This window comes from Myodes glareolus, chromosome 11, assembly GCF_982192425.1.
Source record: "Myodes glareolus chromosome 11, mMyoGla1.1, whole genome shotgun sequence".
NCBI lineage: Eukaryota > Metazoa > Chordata > Mammalia > Rodentia > Cricetidae > Myodes > Myodes glareolus.
The window spans coordinates 14,026,723-14,046,817 of NC_142036.1; the positions used below are offsets into that span (position 1 = coordinate 14,026,723).

At 47.4% G+C, this 20,095-nt stretch overlaps 1 protein-coding gene across 5 annotated transcripts in view; it reads right to left on the bottom strand.

The window, feature by feature from the left end:
• Pacs2 (phosphofurin acidic cluster sorting protein 2) overlaps positions 1-20,095 on the bottom strand; it is a 62,636-nt gene that overhangs the window by 20,860 nt on the left and 21,681 nt on the right. For 2 of the 5 annotated variants that reach the window (XM_085698028.2, XM_085698030.2), the window contains exons 2-8: positions 11,552-11,639; positions 10,000-10,089; positions 8,127-8,252; positions 5,325-5,487; positions 4,543-4,616; positions 4,168-4,224; positions 2,849-2,908 (exon numbers count right to left, since the gene is read on the bottom strand). In XM_085698028.2, the coding sequence (XP_085554154.1) occupies positions 2,849-2,908; positions 4,168-4,224; positions 4,543-4,616; positions 5,325-5,487; positions 8,127-8,252; positions 10,000-10,089; positions 11,552-11,639 (658 nt within the window). Of the gene's footprint in view, positions 1-2,848; positions 2,909-4,143; positions 4,225-4,542; positions 4,617-5,324; positions 5,488-8,126; positions 8,253-9,999; positions 10,090-11,551; positions 11,640-14,667; positions 14,686-20,095 lie in introns of those variants that run through there. The other 3 variants (XM_085698027.2, XM_085698029.2, XM_048431453.3) reach the window with 2 other exon arrangements.

Below are 20,095 nucleotides of genomic sequence, written 5' to 3' on the forward strand. Positions count from 1 at the left end.
GGCACATAGCTGCTAGCTGAGACACTGTAGGCTGCACTCAGGGACACTGTGGGGTGCAATGCCAGGTCCTAGAGCCCTGGCTCCAAGTCATTGTGTCCTGAGAGCAGAGTATTGAACCAAAGAAGGGTTTTCCAGCCTTAAGACTCAATGTTTGGGGAAAAAAAAAAAAAAGACTCAATGTTTGGGAAATGGAAGACAGTTCAGCAGTTCAGAGCACTGGCTACCCTTACAGAGGAATGGAGTTTAGTTCCAGCAGCACCCACACGGCAGTTCACAACCATCTGCAACTCCAGTTCCAGGGGATCTAATGCCCTCTTCTGACCTCTGTGGGCACCAGATATGCGCATAGTACACATATGTGCCTACGGTCAAAACACTCAGACCTATAAAATACATCAATTTTTTTTTAAGATTCTATGTTTGAGGCAAGTGAGAATAAAGAAAATTTCTACCAAGTCTAAGGACCCAAGTTTGATTCCTGAGTCTCACATGGTAGAATGAGAAAACAGACTCCAGGAAGTTATTTTCTGACCTCTACACTCACACAGGCATGCATGCACGCATGCGCACACATACACACAAATAAAGTACAAGAATTGTGCCCTGCTGGGTTGTGGACTTACTTGGGAGCAGTTACTAATCCCCCTTTTTATTTTAGAACAGAGTGCCTGCCTTGTGCTGGTCTCATAACCTCCTTTGAAAGCACATCCTTTGGTTTCATGCTCACACCTGGACAAGCACTGGTGTAGACAGCAGTCAGACACTCTAAGTTTCTAAGAGTCTGAGTTGACGCTAGAGCGAAGTCAGATTTTAAGGGCTGTTGGGACAGAATAAAAATATTTTCTGTGAGGGAAGAAAATGAATTTTGAGGTCTAGGGGCAGAATGTTTTGCTCTGAAAATTTGCAGCCCCCTAAACTTTTTTCTGTGTAGACCTGGCTGTGCTGGAACTCGTCTGTAGACCAGGCTGGCCTTGACTCAGAGGTCTGCCTGTCTCTGCCTCCTGAGAGCTAGAATTAAAGGCATGCGCCACCACTGCCTAGCTTCCCTAAAATTCTGAACCCACAAGGAGGTTCAGTAAGAGGCCTTTGGACCTGTGTTACTCCCATCCACTGTGTGAGGATGTGAAGATGCAGCACTGACTATGAAGATCTAGCCCTCTCCAGATAAGAATCTGCCAGCACCTTTGGCCTTTCAGTCTCCAACTATGAGCAGCATCCTTTGGATGTACACACATGCAACTCACCTGCCATTTTCTTTTTGGTTTTTCAAGATGAAGTTTCTCTGTCTATCTCTGATTGTCCTGAAACTCACTCTGTAGACCAGGCTGGCCTTGAACTCATAGAGACACACCCGCCTTTGCCTCCCTGAGTGCTGGGATTAAAGGAGAGCACCACCACTGCCCAGCGCCATTTTCTTTTTTAATTATTATTATTTTATTTTATGTGTATAGGTATTTTGCCTGTATGTATATCTGTGAATCACATGTATGTCTGGTATTGGTAGAGGCCAAAAGGGGGCATTGGATCCTATGGAACTGAAGTTATAGATGGTTTTAAGTTGTCATGTGTGTGCTAGAAATTGAGCTTAGATCTTCAAGAAGAGTAGTTAGCCAGTGCTCTTTTCCGTTGAATGCCAGTTTAAGATAATCGACAGCTCCACACAGGGGCAGGCACACTCGAGGACTGCTCTGTGGTTTGTGAGTTGGACAGTGACTGTGCACAGTTCCTAGTAACTGGGGGTGTGAAGACAAGAGATGGAGTTCTGGCTAGATGGTCTCCTCTTGTGAAAGGGAACAGCACAGAACAGATATGGAACAGGTCACATGGCTTGATAACTTGCACGAATTCTATACAAATGTGGGAGATTATTCCTATAAAAAGAAAAACATTCTTTTCCTGACCATGATGTTGGCTAAACTTTCCAGTTTAGGTTGAGTCTCAGAAGACAGAACAGAAGTTGAGTATGACAGGTTTATTTTGAGACTCAGCCCTGTTGCTTGGTGAACATGAAACTCCACGGTCAAGATTCAACTTCCTCCACCTGCGAGCCTGCATGGTCCTAGGCCAGGTAGCTCCCTTGCGATGTAAACACTTTCAGCTAGGCTGTGTTTGTCTCACTATGACTTGCAAGCTTCAGGATTTCGGGCCTAGAGGCTATTCCACTGAAACAGGCTGGTGATGTTTCAGAGTGGATGCTGGCACTACAGAAAACCCTATGGCTAAGAAGAGCCACCTTTAATACCTGCACACGTGAAGAGCAACTGTTGGATGTTGGTGCTAGAGCTGAATTGGGACCCTGCTGCTATAAGGTGTGACCCTTGCACACATGGAAGTAGAGGGTGGGTGCACACTTCGAGGATCAAACATTCAAGTGTCCCCTCTCTATTGTGGAGCCAGAATCTTGACTGTGTTTTATGATTTTTCTTTTGATTATGAACAAACTCAATACCTAAGACTGGGGATTAGAGAAAAACTAAGAAACCAAAGATTTGTGGCATGTTGACTACAGAACAGGCTGTACATGGCAGGAACTGGGGTGGGAAAACTCTGTACCTTCCATCTACTTTTTCTACGAACCTGAAACTGCTCCCCAAAATAGTCTATTTAAAAGAACCAATGATTAGACCTCTGCTAGTCTTCCTACAGGCGCACCATGACTTGGGAGTTCAACAGAAACCAGTAGGTGAGCCTGGTTCTTTGCTGGCCTCTCACAGCTGCCACCCAGAGGGCAATACCACACAGACGGTAAGTTCAGAGCAAGATCTGGCCTAGAGCTTCACTGAAGCACATTTTGCCCAGCACGACACTGGGGCACTTCAGCAGCTATGCAAAGTCCTGACCCACTCACCTCCTCTGACACTTTAAACCTGCGCAGTAGCGCCACCACTTTCTGCTTGAAGTTCTGTTGCTGAAAGATAAGAAGTATAAGAATCCCACATTAGGATTGATAGGGGAGGGAGACTACATTCCTGAGACATAGCAAGGAATTGCACTCTGGACTCAATGATGAGGGACAGGAGAGATACAGCTCACAGCTACGAAAGTGTGAACTGGATGTAAATACAGCCATGAGCCCAATTTTAGTGTTTGAAAGCACAAACTGAGGTCAGACTGAGAAACATGGGGAGAAGGGGGTAATCCACACCGAGGGGCAACCAGGGAAGGACACAGGGTGGCTCTGCAGGTCTAGAAGTTTCTGCAGGTCTATTCAGGCTCTCTAGCACCTTCCCACAGCTCCAACTCGTCTTCAGAAGGAGACTGCCACCCTGTGGGAGGTGCTCAGGAGAGCACAGGGCCGATGAGACAATGGGACCTGTACACTATGAGTTCAGTGAAGCTGCTCACACATTTGGCTGCAGTGCCTGTGCTCCAGCCATTGTCCCCCAGGTACTCTTAACCACCCTTACAGAGCTGACCCTAACAGGGAGGGTGCTCCCTGCCCAGTCCCTCAGGCTGGCCCATGAGCTCCAGATGGTGCTGCCTGTATTTAGGGGAGATCCACTTTGTATCCGGAGCGGCTTCTGTACTATGGCTACTGTCTGCCTACAACTTTCTTTTCACATCTATCAAAGGCTGACAGTGCTGTACCTGGTCAGTACTGGTAAGAGGTTACAAATCCAGCCAGTCTTTCAGGCTAGTTCTGAACTCTAAGGTGTTCCAGGGCCCATGGATGGTCACTGTACAGGCTGAGAATGGGCTGAAGCCTATCCCAAGTTTTCTCCCATGGAAGAAGCCAAGTCTCTCTGCTGGCAGACAACCCCTGCCTCCATCCACCTCCCAAAAGAAAGTGATCCCACTCATGGTAAGTCTGAGTACCGTGTGATGGGGAAAATAGATCTCCAGGGCTCCAAGGCCATGTAAAGTTGGCGTGAGGCATGAGAGAATGGCAGCCAGAAGACAACCCTGTCTGGCTTATGCTCATTTTGACTGACAACAGTCAGGCACTAGCCAGACAGAATTCTGGCCCTGAGGGCAAGTGGAAACTGTAAGAATCTTTTGGGTCATATGTCATGTGAGGCTAAAGTCCTCGGGAGAAGCTGCCTGCCCTCTTGCTCACAATCACCCATGAGCCTCCCAGCCATTGCCCACCCTCCTCACCCTCCTCACCCTTCCCCAGTGTTAGTAAAACTAGTTTCCACCAACCCTGGTCATGGACGTCGTTCTTACTATCGAGCGCCGCTGCTTCTTGGGTTTTCCCATATCAAAGTCATCCTCATCAAGATCCTGTGTAGACATGCACAGTGCCTGAGGCCACAGCACCTGTACAGCAGGTCCACCCCATGACAGTGCAACTGAGGCCATCACTTGGCAGTCAGTTACTAACACTCCGAAGCCCTGCAAGGCTGCCTATGGACATATCCTAGCCCCAGGGAGGAAGCAACCAGGTGCCACACATCAGTTCCCCTGCCATTCTCATCCCATATGGCACTTGAGACCCAAAGACCTCATATGGCCTAGCACCCGGAAGTCCCCTTCAGTCCCAAGTCTCTTGTCTACAGAGGTAGAAGAGGTGCTTCCCCCACCTCAGGCTCAAACTGTTACCTGCCCTTGTACAGCATCATCACTGGCTTCCTGCTCAGAGGAAAAGCTCTCATACTCCTCCTCAGAGTAGTTATCTGTGGAATGAGCACACAGAAGGCAGAGTACCTTTAGATTCGACCTGATGTCATGGCAATGAGTGGGCAACAGAATGTCCCCCGGGAGCAGAGGGAGCTGTGAAGACAGCCCCTGGTAGACCAGGGAAACTTGGGATACCAGAGCTGTAGCCCTGAGCACCAAGAGCCTAAGGACAGCAGGCACGTGGCTATGGGGTTGGTGGAGCAAGTGAGCAGGGCAAATACAGTGACCCCAGTTGTGATGGCAGCAAGAGATGATGGCTGCTGAGCACCTGCCCCACACCAAAGGTATTAGGAGCACCAAAGGTACTGCATGGCAAACCCCTATGGCACCTACATATTGTAGGTGCACAGAACTTGTGATTGAACTTCAATAGCACACATGACTTTCCCCAAAAGGTTCTAACTAGAGGGAAATTCAAGAGACACTGTCAGGTGGTGGTGGCGCATGCCTTTAATCCCAGCACTCAGGAGGCAGAGGCAGATGGATCACTGTGAGTTCGAGGCCAGCCTGGTCTACAAGAGCTAGTTCCGGGACAGGCTCCAAAGCTACAGAGAAACCTTGTCTCGAAAACAAAACAAAACAAAAAAGAGAGAGAGACATCACATCCTATCCTAGGACAACCACACTGGGACAGCCCTCCTACACATGCGGGCAGGAAATGGCTTGAGCAGAGCAAGGCAGAGTAAGAAGGCACAGTGACTTACCTGTGGACTTGGCCTTGGGGCCTGCCTGCATTGCACTATCCTCATGGTCGATGGGCTGGCTGGACAGGGAGACGATCCAGATCTCAGCCACCTTGACAGAGGCCTCTTTGATGCTGCTGCAGAGGCTCAGCACCTGGCCACCCTCAGAAGGGTGCTGCATCACCTGGGGGGGGGGCATGGTACTGGACATCAGGAGGGCTACCACCCTAGAAAGCTCCAATACTCAGGAGCAGCACACACCTAGAAGAAGGCTGAGCAGAAAACCAGAGGAAGCCCAGGGATCAAGAAGATTGACTGAGTGGGGAGGTCAGTGGCAAGCTTGGTAGTTCTCTGACTACAAGTAGATATAGGAATGAATCTTCAGACCACCCAATTCTGGCACCCCTGCTGCCCCTTGAAAGTCACTCAAATAATTCCTGGCTCCCACTCACCTCTCTCTAATGTTCCAGCCTGCGAACCTCAGTAGCAGGTACAGTGTGAGACTGGGGGTCACCCAACACTGGAAAACTAGATGTCTAAGTTGTGTTTACAGAAGTCAAGAAAGAATAGAAACAAACATGGGCCATGTCTGTAATGGCATAAGAAGCCCTCCAGGCCTGACTCACTGGAGTGCCAAGACACTGGATAACTGCTGTAACAAAGTCAGGAGCCTAGCAAGGACAGTAGAAACCAGTATAAACCTAGATATTGTCCTGGCCCTGATCCTGCCTCAAAAGCAGGACAGGTGGCAGACCTGTCCCTGAAGGGTCTTTGCAGGTGCAAAGCTGCTTTGGGGTCATTTGATCAGAACCAAATGTTAAAATTTTACAGATTTAAAAAAAAATTAGTACCTGGAGCCAGCAAGATGTCTCAGCCGATAAAGGTATTGCTGCCATAAAATGACCTGAGTTCAATCTCTAGTAGCCACATGGTAGAAGGAGAAAATCTATTGCCACAAATTATCCTCTGACCTCCACACTCACCCCCCCCCCACAAAACACATAGTAAATCTTTAAAATTGGGAACTGATTTAGGACAACAATCAGTGAAGAAAATAAATTTGAAGGACACTTACATTTATTTTTACCAACATTTCAGAAACCAGGAAGGCAGGCCAACAGCTCAATGCCAAATATTGGGGCCTTCATGTGCCAAGTGCACATAGGAGATTCATGGAAGAAAACCTCTCTTACCTGATTCTATAGATGCACGAAGTGCTTGTCCCCTCCCCTAAGAGTGACCTCAGATTTGAGAACAGCAATATGCTCAGAAACTAATATCTAGTTAGGAAGCTGACCCCTTGCAGCACCAGTCAGTGTTGGAACACAGGACACAGGGGTTGAGGGACACCCATGCTTGTGTGAAACGGGATGGGGGACGGGGAGAGTGCATGAGTATGCAGGGGCCAGGATAAAGGTGGAGTCTCTACCTAGAAAACCGGCTCTCTGGCCTCCTCTACTGGGAGGGTAGGGAACTTCTGCTAAAATCAGGCCTGTTTGCCTGCTTTGATCACAGCAGCCTACTGCTCTCTGGGACATCCTGAGAAAGGCTGGCCCCGCCTAAAAATTCATAAGCATATTCTGTACCAGCTCCTAAACTTTTGGGCCAAGTAGGGCCCCAGGTAGATGGGCACAGACAAGGCCCTGCCAGGAGGCTTGTGTCGCGCTCAACCCTGTTCTGCTGCCAGTCCTTTTCTTCATGCTCCCTTAGCTTCCCTGGCCCAGAACTCCTGGCCCCTGGCTACAGTTGGGCTTCTGGGAACATCTTGAATTGGCACTGGCTGGCTAGATGCAGTCCTGGATAGTAGCAATTGCCACTTCAGTACCTCTGTAGCTCAGCACTCAGGAATCCTCTGACCACCAGGAGTTGGTGACACTGAGTTATCACAACAAAGGGCTGAAGCCAGATCAACCTGGGGGCAGCCTCAGGAGGAGAGGGCAGTATGAGAGGATGAAAAGTGGGCTTTGGGAACTACAGCTACTGAGTGAGCGGAGCCTTAGGAGTGACAGGATACAAGAGGCAGGTCATTCTTAAAACCATAGGTGCTGCAGCAAGTATACCTTTGGGATGGTCATTTTGGCACAGCCTAGGAAACTGAAGGAAAAGCCTTTGGCCAGGAGGATAGGGAAGTTCCAAGTGACTAGATGTAGCAAGATTGGATGCTTAGGTCAGAGCAGAGGAAGAAGAGGAAGGGGGACCTGAATGCACAAGTGGCTGAGTAGACGCTGGCAGCCCAAACTCCTTGGGTAGTTCAGGTTGGGGACAGTACTAACTTCAGGTGGCCACCAACACAGCTGCACTTGCCCCAGACACTAAAGGAAATCCAAAAGATGAAAGCTCTATGACCTAGGGATAAAGTGGCCAATGCTGAGCTGCCCCTTCTCCCAGGCCATGCCTGTAGCTAATGAGAATCCAGCTGCTCAGTTTGGAGGCTTCATCTGCCTAGGAGCCTATGTTGTCTCCTCAGTCTCCCCAGAGCACAGGTCCTTCAAGAGACATGCGAATCTGCAGCTGTTGGTCCTTCTGAGGTACTTTCCTGCTGCTCATCTGAGCCGCCAGGGCGGAGTGAAGGCTAAGGAGGCATCAGGAGGAACTTGTGCAAGGAAGTGGAGTACACCTGGCTGCAGGTACAGGAATAGCCACACTGCGCAGCCTGTGCAGCACAGGACTGGAGACTTGGGAAGTATCCACAGAGTGGCGCTCTCCCATTACAGTGGAGCCCAACCATGTGGATTCTCTGACGACTTGGAAAATGGTCTATCAGACACATAAAAGAAATCTGTTCAGAGTTCTGGAACCCTGGACACAAGCCCAGAAACCTACCTCAGCCATGTTGATAGAGCCTGCAGCCAATGTTTTATACCCGAGGATTGTTCTGTTCTTGTATCGCTTTCTGCGCTGCAGCATGATCTGGAGCTTGTTGCCTTCTCTCTTCAGGAAGTGAGGGTACTATAGACACAGGTAAGTTTGTTTGAGGCCTGGTGCAGCATAGCACAATAGACCACATAATCAGCAAGGTCCCTGAGGAACACCTGCTGACACTGTTAAGGCCTTCCAATGTTTTGGTCCTTACAGCCCTTCATCAGCTCACTCTCAGGAATCTGCAATATCAGTGAGGCCACCTTCTGCTTAGTGTCAGGGATTCCATTTCCACACTAATGGAACTTATCTGCTAAACTATTTGGGACGGGTTTACATGTTTAGGGACATTTGAAGAGATCCTGGTAGCCTGTCAATACACAATTTCCCACATGGTCCTAAGTCTCTGGTACCCTCCCATATGTGGGAGTAGCTGGGTGCCTTCTGTAGCTGACCCTGTGCACCCCTTGGTTAAACTGCCAGGCAACATTCTCGTCCGCTGTAGGTTACCCATGCCTAGGACCTGCACTTGTGAGAAGGGGCTTCACTCAGTGAAAGCAGTTTCCACAAGATTCTCAGAGCTCACAACCAGAGCCTGGTGTACATTCTGGAGGCGGGGTCTCCAAGCAGGCTGGTCATCTATACATATTTCTCAGAAGCCATGGGGACCATGTACTTGACACAGGTGTGTTTGGTAAATTCTATTTCAATAAACTGGATTTTCTGCAGTAGTGCACAATACCCAGAAGTAGATGGTCTGGGTTAACAGTCTACATTCTCCACAAAGCACTCAAAGGACTCTGAATTTAAGACAATGAGTTTTCTGAGTTTCCACATAGTCCTGCCAATCTTTGCTAAGCAAGAAAATAAAATAACCCTACTTGATAATATATTTGATCCTTGTCATGCTTAATATTGACTGTGACCTTGAAGGATCTAGAATCGCCGGGAAGACAAGTCCTAGGGTGCTCCAGTCAGGAGTATCTAGATTAGGCTATCCTTTGAATGCACCTATGAGGGATTATCTAGATTAGGTTAACTCAAGTGGAAAAACCCACTCTAAATATAGGTAGTTCCTCGGGTTCTAGGCTGGAGGAAGTGAGCTGAGCATCAGCAATCACTGCTCTCTGATTCCTGACTGTGGGTGCAATGTTACCAACTACCTCAAGCTCCTGCATAGGCTGGACTTTCCCCCATGATGAACTGCACCTGAAACCATGAGCCAATAGAAACCTTCCTTAGGTTCGCTTCTTACCAGGTACTTTGTCCTAGCCGTGAAACAGCTAACACAGACCTCATTATCTATTTTCTTTATCATGAGAGGGGTGGGGAGAGAATCAGTAAGATTTTCTAATTGTTTAAGAACAAACCTTGGCCAGGCAATAGTGGCAAAAGCCTTTAATCCTAGCACTTGGGAGGCAAAGACATGTAGATCTCAGTGAGTTGGAGGCCAGCCTGGTCTATAGAGCGAGTTCTAGAACAGCCAGGGCTGTTACACAGAGAAATGCTGTCTTGGGGGAGAAGGGGAAAAAAGAATAAAACTTGATCAAGAGAAGATTAAAGTAAGAAAGGACACAGGTAACTCTGACAAGGGTATGGCCAACATCCAGAACACTGAGAAGGGTGCATCCATCACTCAGAGAACTGATGAGGAAACATGTCCCTCACCCCCAAGGAATTAACCAGGGCGGGTCTATCACTCTGAGCTCTGCGCAGGAACTGAGTCCATCGCCTCCAGGGCACTGAACAGAGCGTTGCTGTCACCCTGTGCACCAATGAGTTCACAATCAAAAGCACTGACAAGCGAGGGTCCTCATTATGCAGGTGTCAGACTCACCTGGAGAGAGAAGGTCAGCGCCAGGTCTGTTTCCACCTGTCCACTGGGAGGCAGCACAATCTCATGCGATCTCAAGACACGTTTGGAGCCCTGGAAGGAAACACCCTTCTGATCTAGGGCATGTTAAAGTGAACCAGCTTAGAGCAGCCTCACACCAGTGCTCTGAACTAGCATAACGAAGGACTCAATGCGTGGGGATGCGGTGTGTGGGTGTGAGTAGGAATATTTGGACCCTGAAAACCTGATTCCACTGCTGGATTCTGCCCAGGAGATGGAAGGGGAAAACCAAGAACAGCTACTGCCTAAGGAACAGTCACCAAAGCTCAGCACAAGACACTGATGGCCTCTGTAAAGACAGGCACAGCTATGGGTTTGTGGGCCAACAAGGTACAACACTTAAAACACATACTGTCACAGGGACAGGAAGGACAGCAGATGGTTAAGACATATTCAGACTGCGCAGGTGACATAAGGGCATAGGCACACAAAGCCAAATGAGTGGAGACTTGCCTGCCTGCTTAGATGCCAAGAGCCCATAGCACCTCAAGGGAGAAGTGGTCTCCTACACCTTTACTGTAAACAGAAGCCAGGCCTCCTTGAACTCCAAGCACACAACTCAGGTAAAAATGGAAGAGTCCTGCATGGACGGGAGGGTTCTGTTTGACAGAGGAGACCCTGAATGACAGACGAAAGTCTTACCGAGGGCCAAGGCTCAGCACAACTGTTCCAACAGGTCTAGGATGTGTTCAACGCCACAGGTAATGTGGGTGGGGTCAAACATGAGCTACTTCATCCGGGCGGTGATGGCACATACCTTTAACCCCAGCACTTGGGAGGCAGAGACAGGTGCATCTCTGTGAGTTCGAAGCCAGCCTGGTCTACAGAGTGAGTTCTAGAACAGGCCCCAAAGCTACAGAGAAACCCTGTCTTGAAAAACCAAACAACAAACAACCAACTCCCTGCAAAAAAAACAAGATACGGGCTACTTCAGCAGGACCCAGGTACTCCCTGGAGGAGGGTCACAGATCAGTAGCACACAGGTGTCACCTTCACCCAGGCACATACAGGCCTGCTTGGTATGAGGTTGCCTGACACCTGCCCTGCATATGCCACACAGTTGTGAAGGGTCATCAGTAGAGGGCTACCAGGAGCTCTATCTGAGCAGCCAGGAGTCAAAATCTACATTCTGCCTCCTCAGAGTGGACCTGGAAACTGGCAGTCTTCAACATAGTAAAGGCAGCCAAAGGGCTAGTGGACGCATCTGGAGGGCCAGTGCTGCTCTCCCCAAGAAGGGTGGGATCCAAGCCTATCCAGTTACAGGCTGCTCAAGGAACTCATGAGGAACGGGCAAAACACTGGGGTAGGTTCTAGTCCACAAAGCCCCATGTCCTGTCTCCTCTTCCTGTTCCTGTTCAAGTCTGTCATCCTGGGAGAGGCATGAAAGAAAGCTCTGGGAGGGTGACTCAGTGCAGGGTAAGGAACTTTGAGAACAGTCCAGGGACCATGTGAGAGTGAGGCTGGCTACACTTGTGGGTGAGTGCTAAGGACTTACCTGCATCTTGACAGCAATCACCACGGACAGGAGCTCCTTCTCCAGCTCCCGGAGCACTGCCAGTTTCTTTAGGGTCAGGCTACACAACCTGCAAGACACAGGGCTCAGCCTTGTAGCATGCTTCCTATTATGCTGGCCAGTTGCCCAGAAAACTGCAGGTCTGGCCCTGTTTCAGCTACCTTTGGGCATCCCTGTGAGGGGCATGAATCAGGAGGGGCTGGATAAAAAGGTCAGAGAAAGTACATCTGAATGCCAAGCATGTGAAACTGGAGAACAGGGAGTTTTCCAAAGGCCAGAGGAACAGAACAGCTCTTAGCTGTGGGAAGACAGTTGCCCATCCCATGTTGTCACCTCCATGAAGCAGGCATGAACTCACTTCGACATTCTGCTCTAAGGTTTTCGACCTACATGGAGACAAGTGCTGCCTACTAAGGGGAGTCTGCTGACATGCCCAGATCCATTGCAGCTGTGCAAGCATTTGCCAACCAGTGAGCACATGGTCTCTGGATTGCCTTCTACAGAATTCTTTATGTCTGACTCCTTCCCCAGTAAGTGCACACCTTCCCGGAGTTACCTGTGTCACCCACACCTGTGCACACATTCTAACACACTTATACATATATACATGAGCCCCTGAAACAACCTCTTGAAGACAAATAGACCCACCAAAGGTGTGGGAATTGCACATCTGCCTTGGCACTTTCCAGAAACCTTCAAAGCAATCTATACATATGGATAGCTTTTCTACCTAAATCCTGCTCTATGACATTTGTTCAATGGGGCAGCATAATAAACATGCAGCTGTCTAAATACCAGGTGTGGTAGCTCATGCCTTTAATCCCAGCACTTGGGAGGCAGAGGCAGGCAGAAATCTTTGAGTTTAGCTTGATCCACACAGCAAGTTCCAGACCAGTCAGGAATACACAGAGACCCTGTCTCAAACAAACTAATTCAAGACAAACACGTCCATAGAAGTCTAGGTTGGGTCCCAAATGGGAAGTCTGAAATTCTGCTTCCACACTTGAGCTACCACAGGTCCTCAACGTGACAATGAAGTAGCAAGAAGACAAGAGGCACAGTGCTGGAACTTGGCTTTCTCTCACATGAAAGCAGCACACTTCTCTCCTGGTGCCCGAAAACTATGTGTGGGGAAAGTGCTCCCTCAGCTGCCCTTCCTACTCCGGCCATAAGAGATGTCAAAAAGCTATCTGAGTCACAGGAAGTATCAATCACTCTCATGGAAAAAAACAGTGATCCACTTAAGAAGAAACCCTCTCTATGTTTAAGATAGGGATTCCACGGTGTTCTGTGTTTAAGATGGGGACCCCTCTGGTCCTCACTAACAGGGTGACTAAGACGAGGCTGTCTGCACTGTACTACGTTCAGATAAGAGAAGAAACAGGATGTGCCCTGACTCAACAACAGGAGCTGCAACCTGGAGGCAAACGCAAGTACCCAGGCAGCCTGATGCCAGAAAGCCATGGGAAGCTCAGCCAGAGGTGGCTGGGAGTGTATTTCAACACCTACGGTCACCAGACAGAGTTACACACAAGAGCAGCTCCTAATGGGCCACCGAGGTCACCAGCTAAGCTGTGCATGCAACTCTGAGAACCTGTAGGACTTCACCTCACTATTTGGGAAACCATACAACTGAAAACTTACAAGCTATCTCTTTCTGGAATTTTCTATGTAATATTTTCATAACTCAACAGAACTTGGAAAACTGAACTATGGGAAATAAAACCGCAGTTGAGAGGTGGCTGATCTTGCACCTTCTTTCCTCCTCTCTCTCTCTCTCTGTCCACCCTTCCTCTGAAGAGGTAACTACTGCTTCCCCCCGTTCTCCTCCCACATCTATCTCTATCTCCTCACTCCACAATCCCCCTACCCATTAAATAAACTCTATACCCAAGCTCTCTCCACATGGTGTATGTCTTCCCCACCCGCCAGGGTCGCACCACTGAGTATCTTTCAACTGTGATAGCAAGGCACTGGAAAGCACAGTTATCTGGGAAATGGCTCTGAGGAGACAGTCTCTCAAAGGAAACTAGGAAGTGTCAGGAATGGAATAAAAATGAAGACAACATGTCACAATTTGTATGAGCACCAATGCTTCTGTTGTAAGAAAAATTTCCAATGAGTACACTAAGCTGCACAAAAAAACTAAGAACCAGAAGAGAGAGAGAGAGAGAGAGAGAGAGAGAGAGCAAACTGAATACAGAGAAAGCATTAGGAAGGAAACAATAAAGATAAAATCAGAAACAACTTGAAAATAGAGAAAATAAAAACCAGATGCTAGTCCTTTGTGAAGACTGAAAAAATTCATAAGACCTCCAGTCAAACAAAGATAAAAAGAAGACAGAAAATTCTCTTTATCGGGAATAAAAGTGCACTAGTGATCTCAGATACTCACTCCACAGCAGACAAAATGAAACAACCCTTACTGCCGCCACCCTCCAAGCTTATCAAGCTGAAACTGGTAGCGTTAGTAAAGCCAATGAAGCACAAATGTTCTGAACAAGAAAATACTGGCAAATTCAGAGATGTGGAGCAGCGCTTGCCGAGCATGCGTGAGGCCTGGGATTCCATCCAGAACACAGGAAATGCAAGCGGAAGACAGGGGGAAACAAACAAATCTACATACCATCTCTAGAAAACACACGAGAAAGGAATGCTTCAACTCTGGAGATCATTGCCTTTCTATCAACAGCAGACAAAAACAGCCCAAAAATAAATTTACAAAAGTTGGGTTTGGTCGCTGGCACTCACCCACAGTCCCAGCACTCAGGAGGCTGAGAGATAAGGCGATCTGGGCTACACAGTCAGACCTTGTTGAAAGAAGATCCAGGGTAAGGAGAGAGGAAGGGACTAGGGAAAGAAGAGAGGAAGGGACTAGGGAAAGAATACTACAGTCTTGTCATGAACATAAATGGAAAGTTCTTCTGCAGGTTATTTGCAAGCTAAATCTAGCAAGACATAAAGATATTCATTATTATACACGCCCAAGTGGAGATTTGTTCTAGGAATAAAATGCCAATTCAGCATTTGAAAACAATTTTAATTGACTATTTCAGCAAGCTAAATAAGGGGAAAAAACAATAAAACAAAAAACTCACATGTACTCTCAATCAAAATACTGTGGTTTGGCTGAGTTTCCTTCTGGAGTCACGCATTGAAGGCTTGGTGCTTGTGCCACTATTGGGTGGTAGAACATTTAAAGAGAAGGACTCAGTGAAGGAAGACACACCCTTAAAAGGGACCGTGGGACCCAGACCCTGGGCTTGTTTTGATTTTGTTGCTGGCTATCATGTGAGTAGCTTTCACTACACCTGTGCCGCCATCATGACGTGCACTTCACCACAGACTAAAAGCAATCTCTGTAACTTGGAGCCCTCTAAGTTGGTTCCTTGGATGTTTGCTATCATGCCAGGAGTCAACTGACACAGAAAGCTGGCACCAAGTGAGGTTGCTGTGGCAACAACTGAGGATGTGGGGAGTCCCTTGGGCTGTGAAGGAGGAACGTGGTAGTTACAGAAGGCTGGAAAATTTCCAGCTCACTGGCAATTCTGACATTCACCCAGCAAGCCAGGAAGAGAAGGATCCCCTTGGTCTGCACTGTCACAGCAGAAGCAGAGCCTGTTCCCCTTAAAAGAGGATGGAGCTGGCCTGACGGCTCTCACCCGTGTTTCACGAAGCTGGCTCCTGCCCAGGTCAACATACAAGGCAAGGTGACCGAAGACACAGGGTCAAAAAAGTTAAAAACAAAACCACCACTGTCTGCAGACAGCAGGACTGTAAATGGAGAAATCTAAGGAATGTAGGAAGAGTGAGGACAAGCTCCTAGGGCACAGGTGACCAGGGTGACTACAAAAAGCACCCATGAGCCATATCTTGCTCCCAGTAGACAACTGGAAGTCAGTATTCAAAAACATTCATTTACACTACTTCCAAATAAAGAAAATATTTAAATCTAAAGTAAATGCAGGCCTGTATGCTAGAAACTCCAAATGCTGGGCTGACAAGATGTCTCAATGGGTAAAGTTGCACAAATCTGGCAACTGAGTATGATCTCTGGAACCCACATAAAAGCAGCAGGAAAGAACTGACTTCACAAAATTGTCCTCTGACCTCAATGCATGCATCTGACCCAGTTATTTACATAAACACATTAATAATAATAAATAAAAATTTAAAGGAAGCTTTGAATGCTGATGAAAAGAGATCAACAATATTAGGAAATTGAGAGCCAGGCTACGAGCTATATGTCAGTCTTCCCCAAACTAGTCTATCAATTTAGTACTATTCCAGTGAAACCACAAGAAGGGTTGTGCGGCTTTTGTCAAGATCAACAGGCTAATTTTAATTCTCACATGTGAAGGAGCTAGTACGTCTAGAACACCTCTGAAGAAAGGGAAATAGAGTCTAGTTTTCCTGCCCTAAAATCAAACCTGCATACAATGTGATGCCCAAAGAAGGGGAAGCAGAGGTGAGTGGTCAGAGAAAGAATTATGAATTGGAATCCACCAAAATTTAGGACTTTGGCTGAAATGGTGGCCCACATTTTTAATCCCAGCACTTTGGAGACAAAGGCAAGCATCTCTCTACGAATCTGAGTCCAGCCTGGTCCACATATTGAATTTCAGGCTAGCTAAAGCTACATAGTGAGAACCTGTCTGAAACAAAAAAGACTTTCTTCTGCAAAATTCACTGTTACAGACAGACTTTGGAAATGGAGAGCTCAGCTGGCAAAGTGCTTGTCATGCAAACATGGGCATCTGAGTTCCATCCTCAAACTCCTACATTAAAATGTAATGCCTGTAAACTCAGCACTGTAGAGGCATGGAAGAATTTCAGGGGTTCTGTAGACAGGCAGTCCAGAACAACTGGTATACTCTAGGATCAGTGAGAAATTAATCACACACACACACACACACACACACGTATGTATGTATGTATGTATGTATGTGCATATGTACGTATGTATATATTTAGATAGATAGAGAGAGACTGGGGAGATGGCTCAGTGATAGCTTCACTAGCTTCTCTGATACCCTTTTTGGGCATCTGTGGGCACAAGGCACACATACGGTACAGACACACATATAGGCAAAACCTCCATAACAAATAAAATAAAACATAAACAAAAAATAAAGAAGTGAGCAAAGTGTTTGAGCAGGACCTTCTGCTGGGATGCAGCTCAGGAAGACGCCCAACATCACTAGGCACTGGTGAGACTACAGCAGAGCTGCTCACAAAGAGAACAAACACCAGCATCAGCACCGGCCAGAAGGAAGAGCAACTGGAACTCTGGAAATCAGTCTGTAAGTTTCCATGAAGCCACACACAGCTCTCAGCACAGCACACAGCCCTTGGAATTTAGCCAGGGAAAATGAGTCTGTTCACACCAAGATCTACACATGAACACCACAATGGCTCTGTTCAGCAACCCGGATGTCCTTCCTACAAATATTCAGAAACCACAGTCAAAGGTCAACAGTTAAGGGCATTTGTTGCTTTCCAAAGGACCCAGACTTAATTCTCAGCATCTACAAAGTGGCTTAAAATCATCTGTAACTTCACTCCAGACGGTGTTAGAGAAGCTAGTTCCGTTTCCAACTGATGCCCCTCTCTGGCCTCTCTGGGAGCCAAGCATACATGCAAACAAAACACCATAACATAAAATGAAAACAAAAACAACTTTAAGGTATGTTTTAAGCTGGGCAGTGGTGACACATGCCTTTAATTCCAGCACTCAGGAAGCAGAGGGAGGAGGATCTCTGTGAATACAAAGTGAGTTCCATGACAGTCAAGGCTACACAGAGAAGCCTTGTCTCAAAAAACAAACAAAAAATAATATATATGTTTTAAAGAAGAAATTGCAAAGTCAATTATGTTTAACTCTAGGGGCAGGGTACCTCTGGGTCATCATGACAGACAACAGAGCCCAGTGTCAGGAAGGTAGCACTGCATCCATCCATTCTGGAAAGTACACAACTGAAAAGATAGAGACTGGTGGCATAGGTGGGCCTCTGGTCCATTCCAAAAAGGCATCAGGATTCAACTAGACAGGGGAACAAGCTGCTGACACATGGCACTTAGGAATAAAGACAATCCTGAGAGAAGACATGTCAGTGAGGACATGTGCATTTAAAGGCAATGCAGTTCCCCTGACAGGTGGCACACGTTCACATCTGAAAGTGACCTGCCAAGTATCGAGTGTTACCATCTCCTCTTTTACTGCATCCATTCAAAGTGTGTGAAAGAAGCAGCTCAGGGGCTGGAGAGATGCTGGAGAGGGTTCAGGGAACCCCAGAACCCACGCAATGCCAGTGAGAGTGACAGGCACCCAGTGTCCTGGAGGCAGAGACAAAAGATCCTGGAACAAATGGGATAGCTACAGTAGTCAAAGTGGTGAGTTCTGGGTTCAAATGAGACACTCTGCCTGAATATGTAAGATGAAGAGTGATCATGGGGACACCAACATAACCTCTGGCTTCACATGCATTTGCACAAACATACATGCAAAGCCACATGTGAGAGGAATATGGCAGAGGTAGCAGGGTGGGTGCAGTAGCAGTAGCCAGAACAGAGTTCAAGGTCAGACTGGACCACAATGTGAAATCCCGTCTAAAAGAACTAAACCAAAACAAAAAGAATCGGCATGGTGCCCAATCCTACAGAGCTTTCTTTGGTTTCAGGAATAGAGTGAGGTAGCAGGAGTCAGAGCAGCCTGCAAAAAAACATGATCTAGGGGCTGGAGAGATGGCTCAGTGGTTAAGAGCATTGCCTGCTCTTCCAAAGGTCCTGAGTTCAATTCCCAGCAACCACATGGTGGCTCACAACCATCTGTAAAGAGGTCTGGTGCCCTCTTCTGGCCTGCAGACAGAATACTGTATACATAATAAACAAATAAATAAATATTTTAAAAAAAAACATGAGCTAGCAGGTATTCTCTGCAAAAGAGTAGGGGGTTTACTCAGAGACTAAGCTCACACTAGCCCTGTGCTCATTACAGCTTTTCCTGCTGTCCTGAGGAGGGGGTACATGTGCCAAAAATCTGCTCTCCTCTTACTCTGAGGGTTGCCTCCCATGCTAGCTAGATGATGGCTTCCCTCTTGTGGGAAGCTAGTTAAAGGTATGAACAGGTGAGTTCTGAGGAAACCTAAGCATGGATGACCTGTGTCTTTTTTGGTGGCAGGCCCTTGTTTACTTCCTCCCTACCCAAGGACAGAACCCAGGCAGCCAACTTGAACCTAGAAGTGGAAGCCAGCACCAAGAATGAAGTACCACATGGCCATCCCTGCAACAGAGACACCTGCCACACCACATATCACAGAAGGAAGCACAGCTAACTCAGCACTTCATTTTTGACTTCCAGTTACCACCAACGTTGGCCTGGGTAGGCATGCTACCTACAGCATGAGACACAGTCCACTGTTGGTTGGGCTGGACCTTGATCTAATCTGACCATCTCATGAAGGCAATGCTGGCTAAGAAGGCTGTGGAGTAGTTAAGTAAGGGATGTTTGCTGTCTCCTCTCACTTCCAAGGTGAAAGACCTAGGAGTCAAGGAGGTGGAGTCCTGTGAGGGGGGCTCGTCAGGAACCTGACTGCAGCACCATTCTTTCTGCCAGGTGAAGATACAAAAAGATGGCTAAGGATCCAGGAAGTGACCCCAACAGACACTGAATTTGCCAAAGCCCCGATCTTGGATATGTAAGTTGAGGAGGGTGAGGACTGGTTCTAAGCCTCCACCTACAGCGATCACCTAACATTAAAAACACTGACAGTCCCTCAGCTGACACAGAACAACTTGTCTTCAAAGCGGCATATTTATTTCATATACATTCTAGAACTAGCTTGCCAGAACTTAAAAGAAATGTGAATAATTTTATGAGAACAAATTTCATGTAGGGACAAGTGACACTTATTGACCCTGAGTCTTTGCTTCTCTGCTTCAGGCCTCAGATGTCTCCCCTAAGTCTTTTTTCTTCTGTGTGCATTCCAACCGAGGCATGCTCGGTAAACAGGTCCACCACTGAACTCTGCCCTCAGCCCTTTTTATTTTATAGTAAGGCAAAACCTCATTAAGTTGCCTGGGCAGGCTTTGAACTTTCAACCCTCCTGCTTCAGCCTCCTGAGTACCTGGGTTCAGAGACATGCTTCATCCTGCTTTGCTGTCAGCAGGATGTGTATAAACATGTTATAGACATATGTATAAACAGCATGTGTATAAACAAGCCTATAACCCTAGCCTCAAAAAGCTGATACTTTCTTCAGGCCTCCACAATGCAAAGGCATGTGCACCCACACAAACGTGTGCATACACTGAGACACACATGAAGGAAGGGAGGGAGGAAGAAAATAAGGGAGGGAAGGAGGGAGGGAGGGAGGGAGGGAGGGAGGGAGGGAGGAAGGAAGGAAGGAAGGAAAGAAGGAAAGAAGGACGGATGAAATAGCTCTCTCTCTTCCGGCTTCGAACTACAAAGTTTGATGCCTGCATTGAGAACTGTGTGCTGATGCAACAGTGCCTGGAATTGTCTGC